The sequence below is a fragment of the Myotis yumanensis genome, unplaced genomic scaffold (genome assembly GCF_028538775.1).
Source record: "Myotis yumanensis isolate MYYU_CA2020_CCGP unplaced genomic scaffold, mMyoYum1.0.hap1 SCAF_5, whole genome shotgun sequence".
Classification (NCBI taxonomy): Eukaryota; Metazoa; Chordata; class Mammalia; order Chiroptera; family Vespertilionidae; genus Myotis; species Myotis yumanensis.
Window position 1 is genome coordinate 58,170,869 of NW_027223756.1, and position 23,875 is coordinate 58,194,743.

General features: G+C 38.1%; 1 protein-coding gene across 1 annotated transcript in view; it reads left to right on the top strand.

Annotated features, from left to right (window-relative positions):
• The window catches only part of LOC139011367 (uncharacterized), an 88,082-nt gene that overhangs the window by 13,652 nt on the left and 50,555 nt on the right, over window positions 1–23,875 (top strand). Inside the window, exons 6-12 of the mRNA XM_070416931.1 lie at window positions 1,541–1,640; window positions 3,445–3,488; window positions 4,497–4,574; window positions 8,555–8,751; window positions 16,903–16,967; window positions 18,706–18,812; window positions 21,806–21,917. Of these exons, the coding sequence (XP_070273032.1) occupies window positions 1,541–1,640; window positions 3,445–3,488; window positions 4,497–4,574; window positions 8,555–8,751; window positions 16,903–16,967; window positions 18,706–18,812; window positions 21,806–21,917 (703 nt within the window). The remainder of the gene's footprint in view (window positions 1–1,540; window positions 1,641–3,444; window positions 3,489–4,496; window positions 4,575–8,554; window positions 8,752–16,902; window positions 16,968–18,705; window positions 18,813–21,805; window positions 21,918–23,875) is intronic.

Genomic DNA, 23,875 nt, shown 5'->3' on the forward strand with positions numbered 1-23,875 from the left:
AATATCACCAGCACATCTGGCAGAAGCAAATGCAAATCCAGATGTTCCCTCAAAAGAGGCTGCTCCACAAATAAAGCCTCACCAAACTTAATAGGAGTTCGCAGTCTGAAATTCCAAAAAAATGTAAATGCCCATGGAATTCATAAATTGGAATGTTTTTTTTTAATATATATATTGAATTTTTATTTGGGAGACATTGAACACTTGTAATTGGAATGTTTTGATGCAGAATGCTATAAGCATGTTAAAGATGTTTAAAGAAGTGAAGATGGAATAAAAACCAGAGCAGGGAAAAAGCTTTCAAAGAAGGCCTAGATGGATTTGAATAGAAACCAAATGAACTTTATTAATCAAACATATAGTCATTGAAATAAAACTTTAATGGGTAAATTAAACAGCAGATTAGATACAATTAATAGAAGATTAATGAATTGGAAAAATAGATCTGATAAAATTTACTGAGATCAGCCCAGGTTAAAGAGATAGAAAATGAAATAGAAGTTTGAGATACGTGGATAGAATTGTAAGGTCTAACGTCCTATCTAAGAGTGAGAGAAGAGAATATAAAGAACTAGAGGTCCGGTACATGAAATTCATGCACTTGGGTAGGTGGGTCCCTCAGCCCGGCCTGCGCCCTCTCACAGTCTGGGAGCCCTCAGGAGATGTCCTATTGCTGGCATAGGCACACTCTCCAGAGAGAGCAGACCTAAGCAGTAGTAGGACATCCTTAGCGCTGCCATGGAGGTGGGAGGGACTCCCACCACTGCCGCTGCACTCGCCAGCCGTGAACCTGGCTCAGGGCTTCTGGCTGAGCAGTGCTCCCCCTGTGGGAGTACACTGACCACCAGGGGGCAGCCCCTGCTTGAACGTCTGCCCCCTGGTGGTCAGTGCATGTCATAGCAACCGGTCATTCCGCTGTTTGGTCGATTTGCATATTAGCCTTTTATTATGTAGGATGGGGGAAAGCAATGTCCAGAGACAATGGCTGGGAATTATTCAGGGTTGATGAGACATATTTATCCACAGGTTCAAGAAGGATAGTCAACCCCAAGCAGATTAAACAAAAAGATATAATACCATTCAACTGTCTAAAACCGAAAAGTAAGATTGTAAGAGCATCCAAAGAGAAAGGCAGTACACAAGCATCAATACTTAGACTGATAACACACCTCTCAACAACAACATTGGATACCAGGAGATTGTGAAATAGTCTCCATGAAGTAAAATAACTGACATTCTAGAAATGTATGCCCAGACAAACCGGCATTGTATAAGGGGTGAATGTTGACAGAACACTTGATAAACAGCTACAGGAAATACTGATTTAAAAATAATAATATGAATGGAAGTATCTAGGAGAGTGTTTTTGTCCACATCATTTAATGCCTGGAATTACTTGAAGTATATTTGAGTCATTGGACAAAATGATAAGCAGTTGTGTGTGTTTTTTGTTGTTGTTGTTGTTGTTGTTGTTGTTTAATCAAAAGCTTTGATCTGACCTGGGTGAAAAACAATAACAGGGATGATCTGTTTCCCAAAGAGCAAGACCCATAAGCAGGGCCCTGGACCTCGGTGCCGACATCGTTCTAACGGGGCGCTGCGTGGACAGTGCTCTCGTGCTGGGACCCCTCATTCACGAGGTAAGTTGATGGGGAGAACACACTTGTCACCTTGAGCTTATCATCTTTGTTTTGCTAACTAGCACACATGTAATTTTCTTTGGCCATTACAAAGTGTGTTCAGGTGCCAATTTGTTAAGTTCATAATATTAAAAACAATCCAAAAGTTAATAAATTGCTTTCCTATTAGAGGTCTAATATGTCTAGTGTACCAAAAGGCATACAGTGAATTTCAAATTTGATTTTATATAATGATGTTCATTAAAATATGGTAGAATATTTTATTGTTGTTAACTAAGTTATTCAGAAATGAACATGTGAAACTGGTTTATATATGTGTGTGTGTGGTTGGTGTAATAACTCCTGCAGCTTTTTATTCAATACCTTGGGATCCTTTAGAATATTCAGAGTTTGAGAACACTTCTATGTGTTTGGGGACTACTTTGCTTATGCTAATTTTTTAATAGTAATATTTTTCTAAAAATAGATGTATTAACCCCTTCCTTGTCAAATTCCTAGTTCTTGGTGTGCCTCCATTTAATCCCTTAGGGACTTGAGGTTCTTTGTTGTAAAATATTCTTAAGTCAAATCTAGCCTCTCAAGGGCACTGGAGGCTCTTTCTCTAGATATGGAGAGAAAATTATAATTGTGTTATATAGATAGAATGAGCCATCTTTTAGGCTTCTTCGATCTCCCTGTTCATCCATTCAGACCCAACCCAGTGTCTAATTTCACTTTTTTGAAATTGTGTTCTCTAGTTTTAAGTCTGCACTCTCCCGGGGGAGGCTGCTTCTAAAGCCTTCATATTGGTCCTCAAATCCATGTACCTTTGGGCCCAGCTATTCCTCCAGTGGACTCTTCCTTCCCTCCCTTTTCCAATCCGGTCATCTCTTTAGGGCCTAGCTCTTCCTCTCTTTTCTTCCTCCCACTCAGAAAGTACTGTTCTTTGTAATGTTGGTTTTGCTACTACTTGGAACAAATTGTATCCTATGTATACTCAAGAGCAGTGATGGCGAACCTATGACACGCGTGTCAGAGGTGACACGCGAACTCATTTTTTTGGTTGATTTTTCTTTGTTAAATGGCATTTAAATATATAAATAAATATCAAAAATATAAATCTTTGTTTTACTATGGTTGCAAAGATCAAAAAATTTCTATATGTGACACGGTACCAGAGTTAAGTTAGGGTTTTTCAAAATGCTGACACGCCGAGCTCAAAAGGTTCGCCATCACTGCTCAAGAGGCTTCCAATATTTATCATTATCTCTAGTTCTTGGCTGCCTGCTTAACAAGATCTCTAAAGTTCTCTATCTGTACTGTTCTCTCTTTGTGGTAATCTATCCTGCAAACTCTAGTCATCATGGTCTCCCTCGACTCTCAGCTTCTTAACTCAGGGAACCTGCCAGCTTCCATTTCAGTTCCGCCTCCCAGCACCGGGCGTGGAAACTCAATCACAGACCCATCTCATTTGTTTCAACTTGCTTAGTTAGGGGTCACTAGTTTCTGTTGCCTGATGTCCAATGTCTTAAACACTGTGGTTTCATATATGTTACTTGGCTTTTTTGTTGTTCCAGGCATTAGTTTAAATTAGATCCAGGTTATTGCATCTTGTCCAGAGCAAAATTCTACTTCTTGTTTTTCTGAGAGGTTTTTGTTAGTTTCTCCATATAATTTTGTATTTAAATCTATGCAGTAATCTTGAATTATACTTTAGATCAAGTAGGGAGTTGATTAAACACATGCTATGTAAAGATTCTATATCGAAAAGGTGAATTATAAATAAAATAATTAATTTTTGTGGGTGTCTTTTTTCCCCTCATAGTTTGGTTGGAAAAGCAATGACTTTGACTTATTAGCCGCTGGAAGGTAAGTTTAATAATATTAGTAGTGATTTTCCTCTTTTAACTACATTACAGTAAAATTTACTTAAGCTTTTCAGAAATTAAGATATGTGTGTCTGGTAGGTCACCTTAAATACATTTTAAACTGAAAATAATTGTATTTCTTTAATACTACAGAGTTTTACAGCTGAATAAAGATGTCTCTTACAAAGATTGAAGAAATTTTATGAAACAAAGTAACCATTGATTGAATAAATTTTAAGTAACCATCGTTTATTATTGAGTGCCTACCTACTATATGATTTAATAGGCACTTCACAAAATTATTTTTTATTCTCACAATTTACTTATTAGGTAGATGTTGTTATTCCCATTTGAGAGATGAGGGAATTGACACACATTAGGGTTATGTAAGTTGCCCAAAGTCACAGAGCTATTTATGTGGTGGAGCCTGGGTTCACATAGGCCAAATAACTAAAATCCAGAGTGTTTTATTTTCCCATGTTGTCAACTCTATAAAGAGCTTCAGATATTTCAGATTTTTGAAGAGGAAATTTTAATAGTAGATATATTGATAAGTTTTTGTCCATTAACATATCAAATAGATTGGTAATATTTTACACATTTTCTCCCCTATTCTATAATATAATGACAATTTAATGTCACACTTTAAGCCTGGTAATAACTTACATGTTGAAGCACTTTGCAGTTTTCATGATGCTTTAACATGTTTTTATTTCAGTTAATTCTCACAACCTTATCAGTAATGCATTAGTCCCATTTTGATCAGTCTGTCACTTGGCCTAGGTTCTCGTGATTCTCAGACCAGGCCATTTTCTGTTATTCCAAACTAGCCTTTCTGCATCATTACCCTACTTTATTAAAACAAACAAAAACAAAATGGCCAAGGTTTTTCTCACTTTTATGACAATACCTTCAAATATAAAATTTTATTTATAGCATTATTTTGTATCTGAGAAGGCATTGAAAATTTTGCTCACCATATTAATGCTATTTTTTGTTTGCTTTGTAGCCTTGCAGGCCATCTCATTGAATGTGGTGCTCAGAGTACTGGTGGAATATTCACAGATTGGCATTTGGTACCAGACTGGTAGGGAGCTCTATTTTGTATATACATATGTTATAGCATGGCACATAACATCTGATTTTATAAATTTTACTAGAGGCCCAGTGTACGACATTCGTGCACTGGAGGGAGGGGGGTCCCTCAGCCTGGCCTGCACCCTCTCGCAGTCCAGGACCCTTCAGTGGACATCCTCCAAGGGGTCCTTAGTGGCTCCCGCCACCGCTGCTGCGCTCACCAGCCGTGAGCCTGGCTTCTGGCTGAGCTGTGCTCCCCTTGTGGGAGCACACTGGCCACCAGGGGGCAGCTCCTGCATTGAGCGTCTGCCCCCTGGTGGTCAGTGTGCATCATAGCAACTGGCTGTTCCTCCGTTCAGTCAATTTACGTATTAGTCTTTTATTATATAGGACTTTCTGTTTATGAAATTATAATTATTGCTATTTTAAAATTTGAATTGTTTTTATTTGTATTGTATATTACATTTTACTGGTATTGTGAAACACAGACAAACTTTATACCCTAGCCATCATTACCTTATTAGGATCCAGAGCTAAGTTTCAGGAGAATTCTTTTTGGCATGTTAATAATCATACTTCCCTAAAATAACATATGATATTTTATTATGGCCTCTAGTTTATTATTAGGCTGAGCTATGTACTTATTTGGGGTTGAATTATACTCCCCAAAGATATGTTCCAGTTCTAGCCCCCAGTACCTTTGAATGTGACCTCATTTGGAAATAGGGTCTTTACAGTGGTAATCAAGTCAAAATGAGATCAGTGGGGTGGGCCCTAATCCAAAAGGACTTTTGTTCTTATAAAAAGAAATTTGGAGCTAGAGGAAGACACATACAGAGGGAAAACAATGTAAAGATCCTGTGAAGGAAGAATTGGGTGATGCATCCACAAACCAAGGAATGCTGAAGCGAGGAAAAGGACAAGGAAGGATTCTCCCCTAGAGCCGTCAAGAGAGCTTCACCCTGCTTGTCGGCCCTAGGAAACCAATACAGTACCTACAATAGAAATAGAGTCTCGCTTTCTTAGGATTAAATACACTAAATATACTGGAACCTTGAAATTTCAGAACATGCTGGTAAATTACTTTTTCTATGATCCTATTCCATCTAGTGCTGTGTTGTTAGAAGTCTCTTGATCTCAACTCTAAGAAGCTCCTACAACATGAGCCAACTTACTAATAAGAAGCTTACAGTGCCTAGGCCTTTGCCTCTAGTGTAAATTAAAAATCCATAGACGACTTTGCAGACCCCTGTCAGTCTAGTCAGTGGCAATCTCTTTTGAGTCTTGTTGCCCACTCTTCCTCCTAACTTTGTCTAGAGCCAGGCAGGTGCTGCTCACTCTTCTTTCTGATTCTTCCTTCTCCTCTTCCTAGGCTTCATATGGTACCAGACTAATAGGAAGCAATAAAACATGAGACTTATGACACCAATGGGAAATGTGTCCTCAGCCCTTTGCTCTTACAGGTCTGGATTCTCTCCCTCAGAATGCTCATCTGCTTTTGCAGTGTTGACACTGGCATGGGAGCAGATGACTTCCAGATTTATATCTCCTGCCCTGCACACAACTCTACTAGGAATATCTGAATAGATTTGCTTTTGTTTATAATTTTATTCTTACCTTAAACTCATCAGCCTGTATTGAAGACTTATATTTAAAAATATATATATATTTTTATTGATTTCAGAGAGGAGGGAAGAGGAAGAGAGAGCTAGAAACATCAATGATGGGAGAGAATCATTGATTGGCCACCTCCTGCACATCCCCATTGTGAAATCAAGCCTGCAACCCAGGAATGTGCCCAGACTGGGAGTTGAACTGTGACCTCCTGGTTCATAGTTTGACATTCCACCACTGAGCCACACCAGCCAGGCAAGACTTGTACATTTTGAGAGTGATAATGGTCGGTCTCCCACTGACGTAGTCTCTGGTGATCTTTTTTTCTCTTCCATAGACTCCCTTTATCTCATCAATTTTCAATAAGGTCAATTTTCAATCCATAGTATCTTTCACTTCCTTTCATATTTATCCACATTTGTAGGTTTCTTATCTAGATTCTGAAGACTATCTTATCCTATATAATAAAAGGGTAATATGCAAATAGACCGAACGGCATAACAACCGGTCACTATGACATGCACTGACCACCAGTGGGCAGACGCTCAATGTGGGATGCCCACTGGTGGTCAGTGTGCTCCCACAGGGGGAGTGCCACTCAGCCACAAGCAGGGCTCGCTGAGTCCAAGGGGAGCGGGCCTAAGCCAGCAGGCGGAAATCCCCTGAGGGCTCCCGGACTGCGAGAGGGCACAGGCCAGGCTGAGGGAGCCCGCCCCCCCCCCCCCCCCCCCCCGACACCGCCCAGCCCTGTGCACTGGGCCTCTGCTAGTCTTCTAATTGGTTCCATGCCTCTTGCTTCCAGTGCAACAGCTTTTCAACTGTGAAACAGATTATTGACCTGTTGGAAACCTGAGATCCTAGATTCATCATATTGGCCTTATCTGTTCAACTAGGTTGTAAACTCTTTAAGGGCATGGATCTTTGCATTCCTACAATTATCAGCTGCATTTCTTAGCCCAGAATAACAATCAAGGAGCATAATCTCTAGAGACATTGCTTGGAGTCCTGGTTCTACTACTTCCTACTCCATGAGATGGGACAAGTTACTCAGCCTTTATGTGCTTCAATTCATCCATCTGCAGAATTAGGGTGCTGGTAATATCCATTGTCATTGCATTATTATGAGTGATATGTAGTAAGTTTTTAATCAAGTTTTTAATAAAGTGTTCATTTTTATTTTATCGTTTTGCACTATTTCCTCCCGCTCCCCCTCCTCCTCCCCTTCCCCCTCACCCTCTAAAAATCAGTGGGGAATTTTTTTTAAAGGTCATGCTTAATTTTTAACATTACTAAATGACCATTTCAGAAGCAAACTAGGGTCATAAGCTATAACTCTACATTCTCTAAATTACCCTTAATCCCCCTTTTTGTTTATCTTTATGCTTCTTAGTTAACAGAAGATCAACTTTATAAATAAACTAGAGGCCCGGTGCATGAAAATTAATGCACTCCGGGTGGGGAAGGGGGTCCCTCAGCCCGGCCTGCGCCCTCTCGCACTCTGGGACCCCTCAGGGGATGTCTGACTGAAGGCTTCGGCCCGCTCCCTGGAGGATCAGGCCTAAGTCAATCAGACATTCCTCTGGCAGACCGGGAGCCCTTGGGGGATGTCCTAAGCCATTAGTCAGACATCCTTAGTGCTGCCACAGAGGCAGGAGAGGCTTCTGCCACCACCACTGTGCTGGCCAGCCATGAGCCAGCTTCTGGCTGAGCGGCACTCCCTGCTGTGGAAGCACACTGACCACCAGGGGGCAGCTTCTGTGTTGAGCCTCTGCCCCCTGGTGGTGAGTGCACATCATAGCGACTGGTCGTTCCACCTTTAGGGTCAATTTGGATATAACCCTTTTATTATATAGGATGGTTCGTTGAGAGCTGAGGCCCAAATTTCACCATTTTGGCTTTATAATTAAGGGAGGGAGGGAGAGCCCAGCTGATCACTAATGGAGTAAGCCGTGCTCACTCTGAGACTTATTAGGGACCAGAGAAATTTGATGGGGCAGAAATCTAATGATGTGCAGCCCTCTAGATGTCACAGCTCCTGCAGTCTCATAGGGGTTCTCATCACTTCCCATCAAGAGGAGCTAGAGACCATTTCCAAACCTTCTGAAAACAGTTCTCTGAATTTTCACACTGAATATTCTTCCATTCCTGTCAATGTGATTTCTTTCTGTTTGGCTCCCAGACATCACCCATATTCAGTACTTATCACACATGAATAAGCCATCATATGATTTTTAAAAGGTAATATATAATATGTAAAATGCACAGTTTTGGGTTATTGTTACTCATCAAAAGTATTGTTTGGTATAAGGTAATATCTTTTCCTGAGGTTTTCTTCCTGGCTGTTGTAAACCACAGTGTCCCCTGATTTTCACCCAGGCACAATATAGGATTTCCCGTACTGGAATGTTTTCCTGATGGACAGTTCATCCTCTCCAAGCCTCCTGGCACCGGGGGATTGGTCTCCTTTGGTACAGTGGCTGAGCAGCTAGTGTATGAGATTGGTGATCCTCAGCGTTTTCTTTTACCTGACGTCACTTGTGACTTTTCTCAAGTCTCTATTACTGAAATTCCAGGTCAGTGACTAATAAGGGCTTGTGTTCATGTGTTACATTCTCTCCCTTTCTCTCTAGAAGTTTTTAACATAAAATTGTGATTGTTTTCAATTCCAATACCATCTTTTCTAAGCCAGATGTGTAGATAACTTGAAAATTCTATGATGTGATTTATGGCATATATTAGAAAGTAGTTGGAATGAAGTGGGAAAGATTTTTTTTTAAAAAAAATTGCTTTTAACATGTTTAACAATTTGGCAAAAAAGAATAGAAAAATGGTGTCTTAACTGGGTATTTAGCCAATATTAAGGTTAGTTTTTTTGTGAACTTCCAAATCATTTTACCTGTATCTTTCACATGGCACTGAATGACTTCAGCCTTGTGTTATTCACTTATGTATGTATGTGTATGTGTGTGTATATATATGTGTGTGTATATATATATATATATATATATATATATATATATTTCATATGTCTTCTACTACATTGTAGACTTCTTGAAAATAAAACTTTTGTCTGGTTAATTTCTCTCTCCTTTGTAATCTCTACTACAGCACCTTTCAAATAATAAATAAGAGACAGACATTTATTGACTGAATGAAGAAATAAATGCTTTATGTTCAATTAAAACCAATTGTCAATACATCATAAAGAGAATGTAGATATGCTGGAGAGAAACAAATGTGCCTTTCAGTTTAAGAAGCAAATTATACACTTGAAGTTATATTGTGAAGCTGAGGACAGGAGAAAGTGATAAACAGTGGAATGAATTTTTACTCAATCCATTTAGAATCCTTTCTGAACTTGAAATATATACCAGTACTGTATAGAAAGAAAATGTTTTCATCTGTGAACCCGGAAATTATGTCTTAAATTTTGTGTATTTAGTCACTGCTACTCTTCTAAATTAAATATGAAAGGTTTTACCCAAAAGAAAATCTTAATATTTTTGCTTCAGTAATAGAGACTTTGACTAATATTTCTTCCATTTAGACTTTTTTCAGTGATGTAGTAATTTTGTCCCAAATGAAACATATTCCACTTGGCTTCCTACATTTTCCATAATTTGCCTGCAACTGGCGTACCTTAAATAGCATTCTTAGCGATTGCAAACTAAAAATCATCTCTATTTAGTAGTAAGATGATACAGGCATACCTCAGAGATATGGCAGGTTTGGTTCCAGACACCTCACTAGAGAATATAGCAGTAAAGTGAGTCACAAAGTTTTTGGTTTCCCAGTGCATAGAAAAGTTATGTTTATACTATACTGTAGTCTGTTAAGTGTGCGGTAAGATTATATTTTTAAAAACAATGTATATACCTTAATTTTAGAGCACCCTGTTGCTAAAAAATGTTAACCATCATTTGAGCCTTCAGTGAGTCATGATCTTTTTGCTGTCAAGGGCTGCTGACTGATCAGGGTGACGGTTGCTGAAGGCTGGGGTGGCTGTGGCATTTCTTAAAAGAAAGCAACAGTTACGTTTGCTGCATTGATTGTCTCCTCCTTTCACAAACGATTTCTATGTAGCATGCCACGCTGTTTGACAGCATATTACCCACAGGAGAACTTTCAGCATTGGAGTCAGTGCTCTCAAACCCTGCCATTGCTTCATCAACTAAGCTTATGTAATATTCTAAATCCTTCGTTGTCATTTCAACAGTCTTTATAGCATCTTCACCAGGAGTGGATTCCATCTCAAGAAACCACTTTCTTTGCTCACCCACAAGAAGCAACTCCTTATCCATTTAGGTTTCATCGTGAGGTTGCAGCAATTCAGTCCCGCCTTTAGGCTCCGCTTCTAATTCTAGTTCTCTTGCTATTTCCACCACATCTGCAGTTATTTCCTCTGCTGAAGTCTTGAATCCCTCAAAGTCATCCGTGAGGGTTGGAATCAGTTTCTTCCCAACTGCTGATAATGTTGATATATTTTTTTTTTAATTAAATCTTTATTGTTCAGATTATTACATTTGTTCCTCTTTTTTCCTCCCAATAACTCCCCTCCTTCCAGCTCCCACCCCACCCTCCACCCTCACTCCCCACCCACTGTGTTCATCCATAGGTGCATGATTTTTGTCCAGTCACTTCCCGCATCTCCCACACCCCTTTTCCCCCCAAGAATAGTCAGTCTATTCCCTTTCTATGTCCCTGATTCTATTATAATCACCAGTTCATTCTGTACATCAGGTTATTTATTCACTTGATTCTTAGATTCATTTGTTGATAGATGCATGTTTGTTGTTCATAATTTGTATCTTTACCTTTTTCTTCTTCTTCCTCTTCTTAAAGGATACCTTTCAGCATTTCATATAATACTGGTTTGGCGGTGATGAACTCCTTTAGCTTTTCCTTATCTGTGAAGCTCTTTATCTGACCTTCAATTCTGAATGATAGCTTTGCTGGATAAAGTAATCTTGGTTGTAGGTTCTTGGTATTCAGCACTTTGAATATTTCTTGCCATTCCCTTCTGGCCTGCAAAGTTTCTGTTGAGAAATCAGCTGACAGTCGTATGGGTATTCCCTTGTAGGTAATTGAGCCTCTTTCTCTTGCTGCTTTTAAGATTTTCTCTTTGTCTTTTGCTCTTGGCATTTTAATGATGATGTGTCTTGGTGTGGTCCTCTTTGGATTCCTTTTGTTTGGGGTTCTCTGCGCTTCTTGGACCTGTAAGTCCATTTCTTTCTCCAGATGGGGGAAGTTTTCTGCCATTATTTCTTGAAATAGGTTTTCAATATCTTGCTGTCTCTCATCTTCTGGCACTCCAATAATTCTGATATTAGACCGCTTAAAGCTGTCCCAGAGGCTCCTTACACTATCTTCGTATTTTCGGATTCTTTTTTCATTTTGCTTTTCCAATTGGGTGTTTTTTGTGGAATCTTTGGTTTGATTATTGTGCTCCTCTGGTCTGCTATTGGGTATAATATTCTTTATTTCAGTCCGTGTATGCTTACTTTCTAATTTCTTTATCGTAGCATCGAGGGTCTCATTAGTTTTCGTGAGGCTCTGCACAAATTTATGGCAAGCCCTCAAAATTGCGATTCTTAGCTCCATATCCTCCATTTCTGTCATGTTTTTTTGTCTCCGCATCTTTTATGCTTTCTTGGTGCACCCCTTTGTGGTCTCGGTGCACAGTCTTGTTCTAGCCAAGCCTTAATTGTTGTAGTTAACACTAGAGGGATTTGACCTCCAGGCCGACTGGCTATAGGAATCAGCTGTATGGAAAACGTCTGCCTTCTGGGGAGGCGCTAATCCAGCCTTTGCCTGAGGCGATCGGCAAATGGCTGTGCGCAGGGCCTGGGCGGGGCGGGATCAACAGGGCGGGCGGAGGGAGCAGTTATGGCCGCGCTCAGTCCCGTTCCCAGAGGCTCTGCTTCTCAGAACCCCGGCAGCCGCTGCAAACCTCAGAGAGAAAGCTGCCCTCAGGTTCCAACTGATGCCGGATAATCCCTCTTCTCCCGTTTGAGTCTGGGTCCCTAGAGACTCGCCCGGATCCGGAGCCCAGAGTCTGAGACTCACTCCTGACAGAAAACGACAACCGCGCCCTCAGCCACCAGCCAGCTTTGCGCGCGCACCTCGGTACCTTTGTATTTTCCACACTGCGCCGCCTCTGAGCCTCGATTTGCTGTTCTCTTTCCTTCTAGTTGTAGAGTCTCTCTTCAGCCAGCCTTCCTGTGGTTCTGGGTGATGTCCGTTCCGTCTTTTAGTTGTATTTTTGAAATGGTTGTTTGCGGCAGCGGTCTCTGGTGTTTACCTACGCCGCCATCTTGGTCTCAGGACCAATGTTGATATTTTGACCTCTTCCCATGAATCGTGAATGTTCTTAATGGCATTGAGAATGGTGAAGCCTCTCCAAAGGGTTTTTAATTTACCTTGGGCAGATCCATCACTAGCTCTGACAGCTGTAGGAACTGTATTTTGTAAATAAGACTTGAAAGTCGAAAGTACTCCTCCATGGGCTGAAGAATGGATGTCGTGTTAGCAGGCATAAAAACAGCATTAGTATCTCCCTCTTGTATTTTTTTAGAGAGAGGAAGTGGGAGAAAGGAGAGAAAGAGAGAGAGAGAGAGAGAGAGAAACGTTAATTTGTTGTTCCACTTATTTATGCATAGTTGATTGAATCTTGTATGTGCCCTGATTGTGGATTGAACCCACAACCTTGGCATATTGGGATGACGCTCTAACCAACTGAGTTGCCTGGCCAAGGCCAACACTAATTAATCTCTTTGTACATCTCCCTCAGAGCTCTTGGGTGATCAGGTGCATTGTCAATGAGCAGTTATATTTTGAAAGGAATCTTTTTTTCTGTGCAATAGGTCTCAACAGTGAGCTTATAATATTCAGTAAAACATGTTGTAAACAGATATACTGTTGTTTCATGTATAAAGAGCAGGAGGAGTGGATTTAGCTTAATTTTTTTAAGGCCCTAAGAGTTTCATAATAGTAAATGAGTGTTGGCTTTAAATTAAAGTCAGGAGCTGCATTAATGCCTAACAAGAGAGTCAGCTTGTCCTTTGAAACTTTGAAGCCAGACATTAGCTTCTCCTCGCTAGTTATGACAGTCATAGGTGGCATCTTCTTCCAGTAGAAGGCTGTTCTGTCTACATTGAAAATCTCTTGTTCAGTGCTGCCACTTTCATTATCTTAGCTAGACCTTCTGGATAACTTACTGCAGCTTCTACATCAGCACTTGCTTTTTTTACCTTGAACCTGTATTTTATGGAGATGCCTACTTTCCTTAAACCTCATGAACCAACCTCTGCTAGCTTCAAACTTTCCTTCTGCCGTTTCCTCTCCGCTTTCAGCCTTCGTAGAATTGAAGAGAGTCAAGGCCTTCCTCTGGATAAGGATTTGGCTTAAGGGAATTTATGGCTCCTTTGATCTTCTATCCAAACCACTAAAACTTTCTCCATATCAGCAATAAAAGCTGTTCCACTTTCTTATCAGCCATATGTTCACTGAGGTAGCACTTTTAATTTCCTTCAAGAACTTCCCCTTTGTGTTAACAACTTGGCTACCTGTTTGGCACAAGAGGCCTAGCTTTCAGCCTATCTCATTTTTGACCTGCCTTCCTCACTAAGCTTAATAATTTTTAGTTTTTGATTTAAAGTGAGAGATTTGCGACTCTTCGCTTGAATACTTAGAGGTCATTGTAAGGCTATTAATTGGTCTAATTTCAATATTTTTGTGTCTGAGGGATTAGGAAGGCCCCAGAAGAGAGAGATAGATGGGAACAGCCCTTCAGTGAAGCAGTTAGAACATAGACATTTATTAAGTTTGCCATCTTATATGGGCACGGATTGTGGCTCCCCCAAGCAATTATAATAGTAATGATCACTTATCAGAGACCACCATCTATATATATAAAAAACCAGCGACCAGAACTCCATAACGACCGGTCACTATGACGCCCACTGTGGCCAGTGAACCAGCCTGACTAGGGGTAGGGCTGGCCAGCCAACCTCCTGCGGCCACTCCCCCAAGCCAGCCCCACCCCTAATCAGCCTCTCTCACCTCAATTGAGGGCAGGGTGGCCGGCCAAACCTCTGCAGCCCCTCCCCCCAGCCGGCCCTGCCCCCAATTGCTCCCCTACCCCAATAGGTGGCGGAGCCAGCTGGCCAACCTCCTGAAGCCCCTCCCTCCACCTGGTCCCACCCCAGATCGGCCTCCGTACCCCATTGGCTCATGGCCCTTCCCCCTCCCCCCCCCCCCCCCGCCAGCTTCACCTGCGATTGGCCCCCCCACTCTGATCAGGGGCAGGGCTGGCGGCTACCACCCACAGCCCCTCCCCACCAGCTGGCCCCATCCTCAATCGGTCCCCCCACCAATCAGGGGTGGGGCTGGCTGGCCAACCTCCTACAGCCCCTCCCCCCAGCCACTGGCCCCCCGATCGGACCCCCCAAACCCATTTGGGGGCATGACTGGCTGGCCTACTGCCCACAGCCCCTCCCCACATCTGGCCCCGCCCCCAGTCGCCCCCCCACCCCAATCAGGGACAGGGCCCGCCAGGCAATTGCCTGTGGCCCCCACCCCCGACTGGTCCGGCCCTGATTGGGCTGGGCCAGTGGACCCCACCCGTACACGAATTTGTGCACTGGGCCTCTAGTAACAAATATAACAGTGAAAGACTTTGAAATATTGTGACTTACCAAAATGTGGCACAGATAAGAGAAGTGAGCAAATGCTGTTAGAAAAATGGCACCGATAAACTTTCTGGGCGCAGGGTTGCCACAAACCTCAATTTGTGAAAAGTACAATATTTGTGAAATTAGGTATGCCTATATTCATTTATTATTTCTGATGTTCCTCTCTTTTTCCTATGTCTCTATAGGACTGTTTCTAAATATGTAGTTTAAACAAAGTATTCAATACCAGATAAAATGTGACAACTTGTTCTTTAAATAATATGGAGAACCAAAATTGATCTGCGGCTGCTTCTCTAAGAACAGTCTCAAGGCTACTATCTTAGGCAAATCATCATTGTTGCTGCTATGCATTGCACATGGCCTTCTAAAATGTATAATTTGTATTTATGATGCTTTAAAATGCGGTGGTTGTAATGCAATATAAAATAACTTTAATTAGTATATTTATTCTTTTTCCACTTCAGTCTGTTAAAAAAATAATAAACTCTGAGTGAACTTTTACCCTGTAAATGCCCTGACATGACATATTTGAACTTTCCATGAACTTTCACATGAACTTTTAATTATCCTCTGAGAAATATAACAGATGGAAATTGGGCAGATTTTTCAAATATTTTTAGATGCTGTACTTTGACATGTTTAACAGAGACAGCAAGGCCAGCTATCTCTGTCCGGTGTTTACTTTGCTGACTTTATGGTACTGCAGGCTGTTTAGTTATATTATATGCCTGAATTAAGAGTTTCGGGTCACATATTTTTGTTTGGCTTCTTGATTTTAAACCGATACTTGTAAATGCATTTAAAGACAAAGCTAACCTGGGTCATAAAATGTAAGAAATTCTAAGAGAGCTTTATTGAACCTATTGCAATAATATTGTTTCAAATCATTGAGATACTAGGGCCTTTTAAGGTTCATTTCAGGTTGTAGCATATGAATCAGATATGTTTTTCACTTTGAATAGTTTGCAGCTAGGAATTCAGTTCAAAATGCATGGGGGTTTCTGAACGGTCACTTGAGAAAGGAAGAGGAAAATTAATTGAGCACCACTGTGTTACTGGTACTGCCATGGTGTGAGATAGGCTCCTTGTAAGTATTTAAGCTGCAGCTCTCTTTTGAAGTAGTTTGTATGTTCATTTTACAGAAGAGGAAAGGGAGGCAGAGAGGTTGAGTAATTCGACTGAGAACACACAGCTAAACTGGGATTTAAATCTAGGTCTCCCAGATTTTTAAATCCTTGCTCCTTCAACAATTTCTTGCTCCCAGAAACAAAATGTCTATTTGATCAAATAGATACTAAAGATAAAAGTGTGATAAAGCTATAATACCCTTATAATCTTTGTTTTGAGAAATTAAAGTTTTCTTTATTATTGATTGCACAAATATTGTTAAGTTAGATTTAAAAATTCTCAGAATGCTTTCAGTGATATGAAGATAGTGACTAAGATTTTTGCTTCTCTTGAAAATTACGTATTGTCTACAAAATTATGATACATCTTATCACATTTTCCAAATAATGCAGGCATGTATATTATTTATCCACTGATAATACATCTTCTTGCTTAGAATCAATTCTTACTAACACCCACTTTATTTTCATACCATAATTTATTCATCCTGAGTAGTGTTTTAGATATTACTTTGTTCAGAGAGATGATAGTATGGACACCGACATATAAAATGGCACACAACTGCATTTTTGAGATGAGAATGTGAACTGTATTAAGCTGTAATTAGCCCAAGTTCTCTGACACTTCACTAAGCAATGACCATTTTATTGCTGAGGCTGATAAAGATCTTTTCATTTCACAAGGATGTGTTCAGAAGCTTAAGAGGCCAGTTGTGATCTTGTCAATGATGTAATTTAAATAGATAGCAAGTTAAAATAAGTTGCATTTCTTGTTTTAGGGGAATTTCTAATATTCTCCATTCTTTAATTTTTGAGTTAATTTAAAAAACACAGCTGTGTATTAAAAGTAATGAACAGATTTTGTACTGAAATAAGTGATCCTGATTTTCTCTTTAATGTTTAGGTGTTGAAGGTGGAGCGGTGCGGGTCCAAGGAGCAAAGGGGTCGCTTCCTTCTTCTTTTTATAAGGTCTTTTCTCTTGTGTGATTTTGTTACCTGCTTAGAATTCAGGAAGGAGGCACATTAATTTCCCTCTGTCCAATAGATAGGGGATTGAATTAGGCATAAAGTATTAATTTCCTGTAGAAAGTAGGCAGAGAACATGGGGAGGGGAGGACAAGCCCACAGACCATCTTTGGTTTCTTGATATTGGTAAGATTAATTGGTATATATAAATTCCAGAACTCATACTATGGCAATTCCTTAAATTTAGGGTAATCATTATTTATATGAAACTACAGGTGTGTATGGTAGTACCACAATTACAAAGCACCATAGAGAAGGACCAGAGGATAGGTTTTGAAGTATTAATACAGAGAACATATATCTGTATGACATTAAAAAATAATGTTATTATTTTAGATGTGATATGTTCATGGCAGAAAACAAAATTTAGGCAAATGTGCTTTTTTTTTTTTTAGGCTGTTGCTTTAACAGGGCTCTGAAGGCTATGAGGTGATGCTCTTTCTAAAAGTAAAGCATCAGTTTTTAAAAAAGGCAAACTGAAGTTTTAAAAATGGACTTGTTATTTATAATCTACAAATATTCTAGTTAGGACTTTTTGATTGCAAGAGACAACTCAAACTAGAATAAACAAACATGAGTGGTAGTCACACACAAATATAAACACATATTTAGATATTTTGATTATATTAATTTAACATTAGAAGCATTTCTTCATGATTAAATACTTTTAACATTATTTCAAAAGTGCTCCATAGCATTCCATTATTGGCATATATCATAGTTTACTTAAACATTACATCCTTGTTGGACATTTATATTTTTTCCAATGGAGTATTTCCAAATTCTCATCCCAAGTAGAAGAAAAAGTTTGATTGGAAGCTTAAAAGCACAATTAAAGCCACAAAAAACATTTTTCTAAATTCAGAAATCAAGATCAAATATAGTTGTAATTAATTATCTAGTTAATTTAGTTAGTAAAATGTTTAAATAACATTGAATTCAGTGTTGATTCAAAAGTAATTTTTAAAGAACATATTTCTTATAATGAACCTTAAGTCTGAATTTACTCTTGAGTTGTTGTTCTTCAGTTTTTATCATTTGGTAATCAGGATGTGCCTTCACAGTTGGGCCAGTTTCTTCCATAATTTTAACCAGCACTTATAAGATCTATGCTAACATTTGCAGTTAGAGCTTTGAGTTTCTTGAAACTGTGCCATATCTCCATTAAAAATAAAGCCACAATTCTGATTAAAACAGTTTTTATATATTTTTCTAACTTTCTACTATGAAATTACATTTTTATTATGACCTTACCTCCCACCATTTATTTTTATTTTTTTAATATATTTTTATTGATTTTAGGGAGGAAGAGAGAGGGAGCGAGAGATAGAAACACCAATGATGAGAGAGAATCATTGATGGGCTGCCTCCTGCATGCCCCACACTGGGGATTGAGCCTGCAACCCGGGCATGTGCCCTGACCAGGAATCAAACTGTGACCTCCTGGTTCATAGGTCAATGCTCAACCACTGAGCCACACTGGCCGGGTCCCACGATCAATTTTTAAAGCTTCCACTTTAACCTCTATGAAAGTCATTATTTCATTTAAGAAAATGCAACTTTAAGTGTACTTGGAACTGAAAAGATAATTTCTGCTCAGTAGTTATATGGTCCATTCTAGGGCATATTATTGTTGGCTTAGAGGATACTGTTGTTTATATTTGTAACCTTATGTCATCAGGTAAGCGCTTCTTATCACGATGGTTTCAGAGCCACTGCTGTCTGCCCAATGGGAGGGCCAAAGGCAACTGAAAAGGCAAGGAGAACAGCTGAAAGTATTTTGAAAAGGTTTGTACATGAAACAAAAAGATGTGTTTTCTAGTCTAACTAAATTTAAAGCATGGCAGTGACCAAGTTACTTAACAGGAATCATTAAAATCATATTATGGTCACTTAACATTTCCCCTGAAAGTATTTATATGTTCATTCAGCCCATACACAGTAAGCAACAGGTACTGATACAAATGAGCCCTGCACCAACAATTTTACAGTTTAATCTGCACAGATACCTAGAAACAGGTGTTAGAAAAGTTTTATGGATGCTAAATTCTACTAGAAAACCTATACTTTTCTTTGTCTTAACCTAAAGATTATGTTTAGAAAGTTAACATAAAGCACACAGGCAATGGAGTCAGAAACAACTGGCCCTTTCACAGGTCATATGGCGCCTACAAGTGCTGGTGTCAGGAAATAATTTCATTTGTCCCAGAGAGTTCTCTTTTTTTAAAAAAAAAATCCATATAAAGTAATTTTATGATATTTCTGTAACCAAATTTAACAACTTTTATAAATTTTCTAATGCCCTAATCAAATAATTCACATCCTATCCATAGGAGTAAAGTTCCCTACTATGTTATGCGTTTAAAGTATGTTATTGAGTTAATCAGGAGAATCTGGGTTAAAGATTCAAACCCCTATTAATAAAAATAAGTATTGATGACTGATATAAAAAGGTAAATTAGTGCTAATTTCTTTTTTAATGAGAAGAAACTCATACCACCGTATTTCAATTCTTCACCAACAATGATGATCATAAAACATTTTAAGGTGCAAAAAAATATAAACAGGAAAATGAATGAAATAGCCCATGATACCTTCATTTCATATAGAATCCAAGTGTTTTTAAGTTAAAGACCACTACAATTTGAACATTGTCAATGAATGAATGAATGAATTCTCTCTTTCAACTAACATTTGAATCACTTACTTCATGCCAATCACTTCTGGACCCTGACTATATAATTGTGAGCAGACAGGATGGTTATACTCATGGAGTTCAGTATGTGGATAAACGTTAAACTAATAACTGACAAATAAAGATTTGAAAAGTACTTTGAATAAAAAGAAAAGAGTGTTATGAAAAAGAATAATAGGAGAACATAATTTAAATTTAGCAGGTAAGGAAGGCTTTACTAAGTGATATTTAAACAGATAAACCTAAAAGATAAGTACCTTTGTAGGTACTTAAATAAAATAAAAGCAATGAAAACATAGTTACATATCACAATATCTGACACACATTATTCAGTAAATATTGCTGAATGAATGACTATTCCAAAAGTCTTAAAACAAAGCAAACATTAAAACAAAGAAAGCATAAAACAAGATGTCAAAAGTCAAGTCAAAATCATAGTTGTGTAAGTGAACATAAATGTTATAAATAGCTCAATCAAAAGATAGTCTCTTAGCCCAACTAGTGTAGCTCAGTGGTTGAGTATCAACCTATGAACCAGGAAATCATAGTTTCATTCCCAGTCAGGGCACATGCCCAGGTTGCAGGCTCCATCCCCAGTAGGGAGTGTTCAGGCGGCAGCTGATTAGTGATTTTTCTCTCATCATTGATGTTTCTATTTCTCTCTTCCTTCCTCTCTCTGAAATCAATAAAAATATTTTTTTAAATGGTAGTCTCTTAGAATCGATTAAAGTCAATATTCAAGCAAGTGTTATAATGTGCATTGAAATAAAACAATTGAAAAAAGTAAAAAATATCAGAATAGGCAAGAAACAAGAAAAAGGGTGAGGAGGTAACAAAGGAAGAGGAAGAGAATGAGAAAGAAAATACAAAGGGAGTTGATAGTGATAGTAAGTAAAGTAGAATTTAAATGGCATAAAATGTATCACACACAGTAAAAGTTCATGTAGATATGCTAAATAACATGGCATTGAGACATTTAGGTCAGAACTGCTAGATACATTAAGAAAAATGGAGAGAAATACAATTGCTGTGGAAGACTTTAACAGATCGTGTAATTTAAACAGAACATAGAGTATTAGAATAATATAATAGTGTTGAATTAATAGCTACAGTTAGAACATTTTCTCCCAACAGACAAGTATGCACCTTGTTTCCAAGCATCCTCAAGGCTACCTTACTCCATTTCAGGAAACGGAAATTTTGCAGATCACAGCCTTTGACCATATGTAATACAACAGATTAATAATAAAACTTTAAGCAACTAAACTCTAATCCCTCAGAAATCTAAAAAGTACTTGCACCTGTAATTATTGGGCTAAAGAGAAAACTCTTCAATTTTAGACTGTTTAGAAAATTAGGACATTGAGGCTATAACATACCAAATGTTGTGATTTGAAGCTAAAGCTAATATTCAGGAATGAGTTGATACCCCAAATGCCCTAAATTGCCCCAGTCCTTCAACTGTAATTGTTATTAACATCCAAAATGGGTGATCTTTATCAAGAACCAGCACAATTTACAATAGCTAAGATTTGGAAACAGCCTAAATGCCCATCAGCAGATGAATGGATTAGAAAACTGGTACATCTACACAACGGAATACTACACTGCTGTAAAAAAGAAGGAATTCTAACCATTTGCAACAGCATCGATAGAACTGGAGAGCATTATGCTAAGTGAAATAAGCCAGTCAATGAAAGAAAAATACCACATGATCTCATTTATGGATAATAAAGAACATTATAAACTGATGAACAAAAATAGATACAGAGGCAGAGCAGCATCGAACAGACTGTCTGTCATACTACAGTGGGAAGGCTAGGGAGGGTTGAGCGGGAGAGGTAAGAGATCAACTGAAGGACTTGTATGCATGCATATAAGCATAACCAATGGATGCAAGATACTGGGGGGAAGGGGAGGCCAGGGGACGGTCAATGGGGAAGAAAAGGAGACATATGTACTACTCTTTGTAGTACTTTAAGCAATAAAATAAAATAAAAATAAAAATGAACCAAAACTAAAGGAATGTTGGAGTTGATCTACCATAAATTCATGAATTTTTTTTGTCACCTATACTTTGCTGCAGAACTCGTCTTATGTTTGAAAAAGCTGGCTTAGGAGATTATAGTGAAGTTCATATACAAATTTTAGGATCTGAAGAAACATATGGAGCACAAGCTAAAGCAAATGTAAATGGAGTAAGTAGAAAAGCCCATATTTCTTAAGTTCCAATGTAAGTGAATGGTTTGGAATATTCTTATTCACTTACAGATGAAAGTATTTACTGTAAAGACTGACCTAAGGTTTAATGGGTTATGAATTTTGGGTTACTTCGATTTTATAGTATCTATTTTTTAAATCTATGTTCTACAACAAGCTGGTTATTCAATTTGAATTTTCTATTTGCCTACTGCAAAACTCACCCTAATTCCATCCCCTTTCTTTCTTATCCTATATTTAATATTTGAGTTATGTTTAGGCTTTTGGATATCACATATATGGTTTTCTTCAAAAGTGTTTAGAGAGCTATGAAATTTAAATTTTTAACTTCTGATGAGTTCTCAATACATATGTTGATCTTTAGGAGCAAAAATAGAAATAACATTTCTTTCATTCTTACAGGAAATTTTCTAGCTATTCACTAGAAAAGGTATAAGAGATTCAGAATTGTTTTTTGGCTTACATTAAAAAATTCAATATGTAAAGTATGTCATATCTATTGTGACCACCATTAAAAATCAGTTTCATTAATCTACTTCAAGGCATTTTGAGATTATTTTAAAAATATGAAGTCTTATCAATGTCTCATTAAATTATGGATAATTAATTTGACCTTATCCGGATAGTTTTTTTCTCTATCATATATTTAATTCTAACAGCATTATTATGAGTGTGTCTTATATAACTTTCTACTTAACATCTTTAACCATTTTGAATAATTTTTAGGACTTTTTAGCCTCAACAGTCATAATCACAAAGGTTTGGCCATTTTATTATTCTGGATTATTTGTAGATATTTTGGCCAATTGTTATTGCTTTCACTGAAGTGTTAATCAAAGATGGAAAAATGTACGGGAAATAACAGTAACAATCACAACACCAATTGAAAGGTTAATATGTGCTAGGCACTGTTCTAAATTCTTTATTTGTGGTCACTTAGCTATCACAACAACCCTTTTAGGTACGTGTTGAAATTTCCATTTTATAAATGCGGAAACTCAGGCACAGAGAGGTTGAGTAATTTGCCTATGATCAGACAGCTAAAGAGGAGGAGCAGGACCAAATTTTGAACCCCCTACAGTCTCTTAGCATTTGCACTTTTAACCTTAGGAGCAAGAGTTTCTTTTCAATGTAGAGTTGATTAAAAAGATCTAAACCCTTTGTAACTGAATTATTAAGGCTAAGTAAATATAACAAGATAATCCATTATATTTTAGAAAAGAAAAATAATATTGTTATATATAGTCTTAGGTATATTAAATAATTCAAGTATCTGTGTCCAGATCTTTATTAAGACTCTTTTCTGTTTAGAAATTTTCTCTTCTATATTAAACAGTGAGCTCAGCAAAATATTGGATAAATATTTTATTTTGGAGAAAGAATTGTTGGTTGCATAATTTTTTGCAGCCTGTTTTTCATTTTGTACTATAAAGCCCCCCAAATGCCAAGAACTCCTGTGTTTTATTTTGTAGACTAGTGTGTGGTAAGGTCAGGATATAAACTTAGGGGCTATTTAGAATTATATGAGAAATTTTAGATGCTTGAAAAAACTCAGAAACAAGAACCAGGTGTCAAAGTGTAGATATTTCTCTGTACACAGAAATGTGTGCTCTATTAGTTGCTAGGTGATTTAATTGCCATATTTTGTAATTGACATATTTAATTGACTTGATTAGATTGAGTGAATGTAGAACATAAAATGAAAGGTTATTTTGAAAGCCAACTTTTAGTCTGTTGTTTGAAAGGGACTCTTCATTAAAGCTTGCTTGAAAACAGTACATAATGTCTATTTTTCATGATGTGCCCATGAACCTCTATTTATTCACATAATTAAATAGTCAGATTCATTAATTTGGTTTTAGAGGGAGATATTGACAGTACATATAATGGGAAAAGTAGAAGGTAATTATTGGTCTTATTAAAAATAATTATAGCT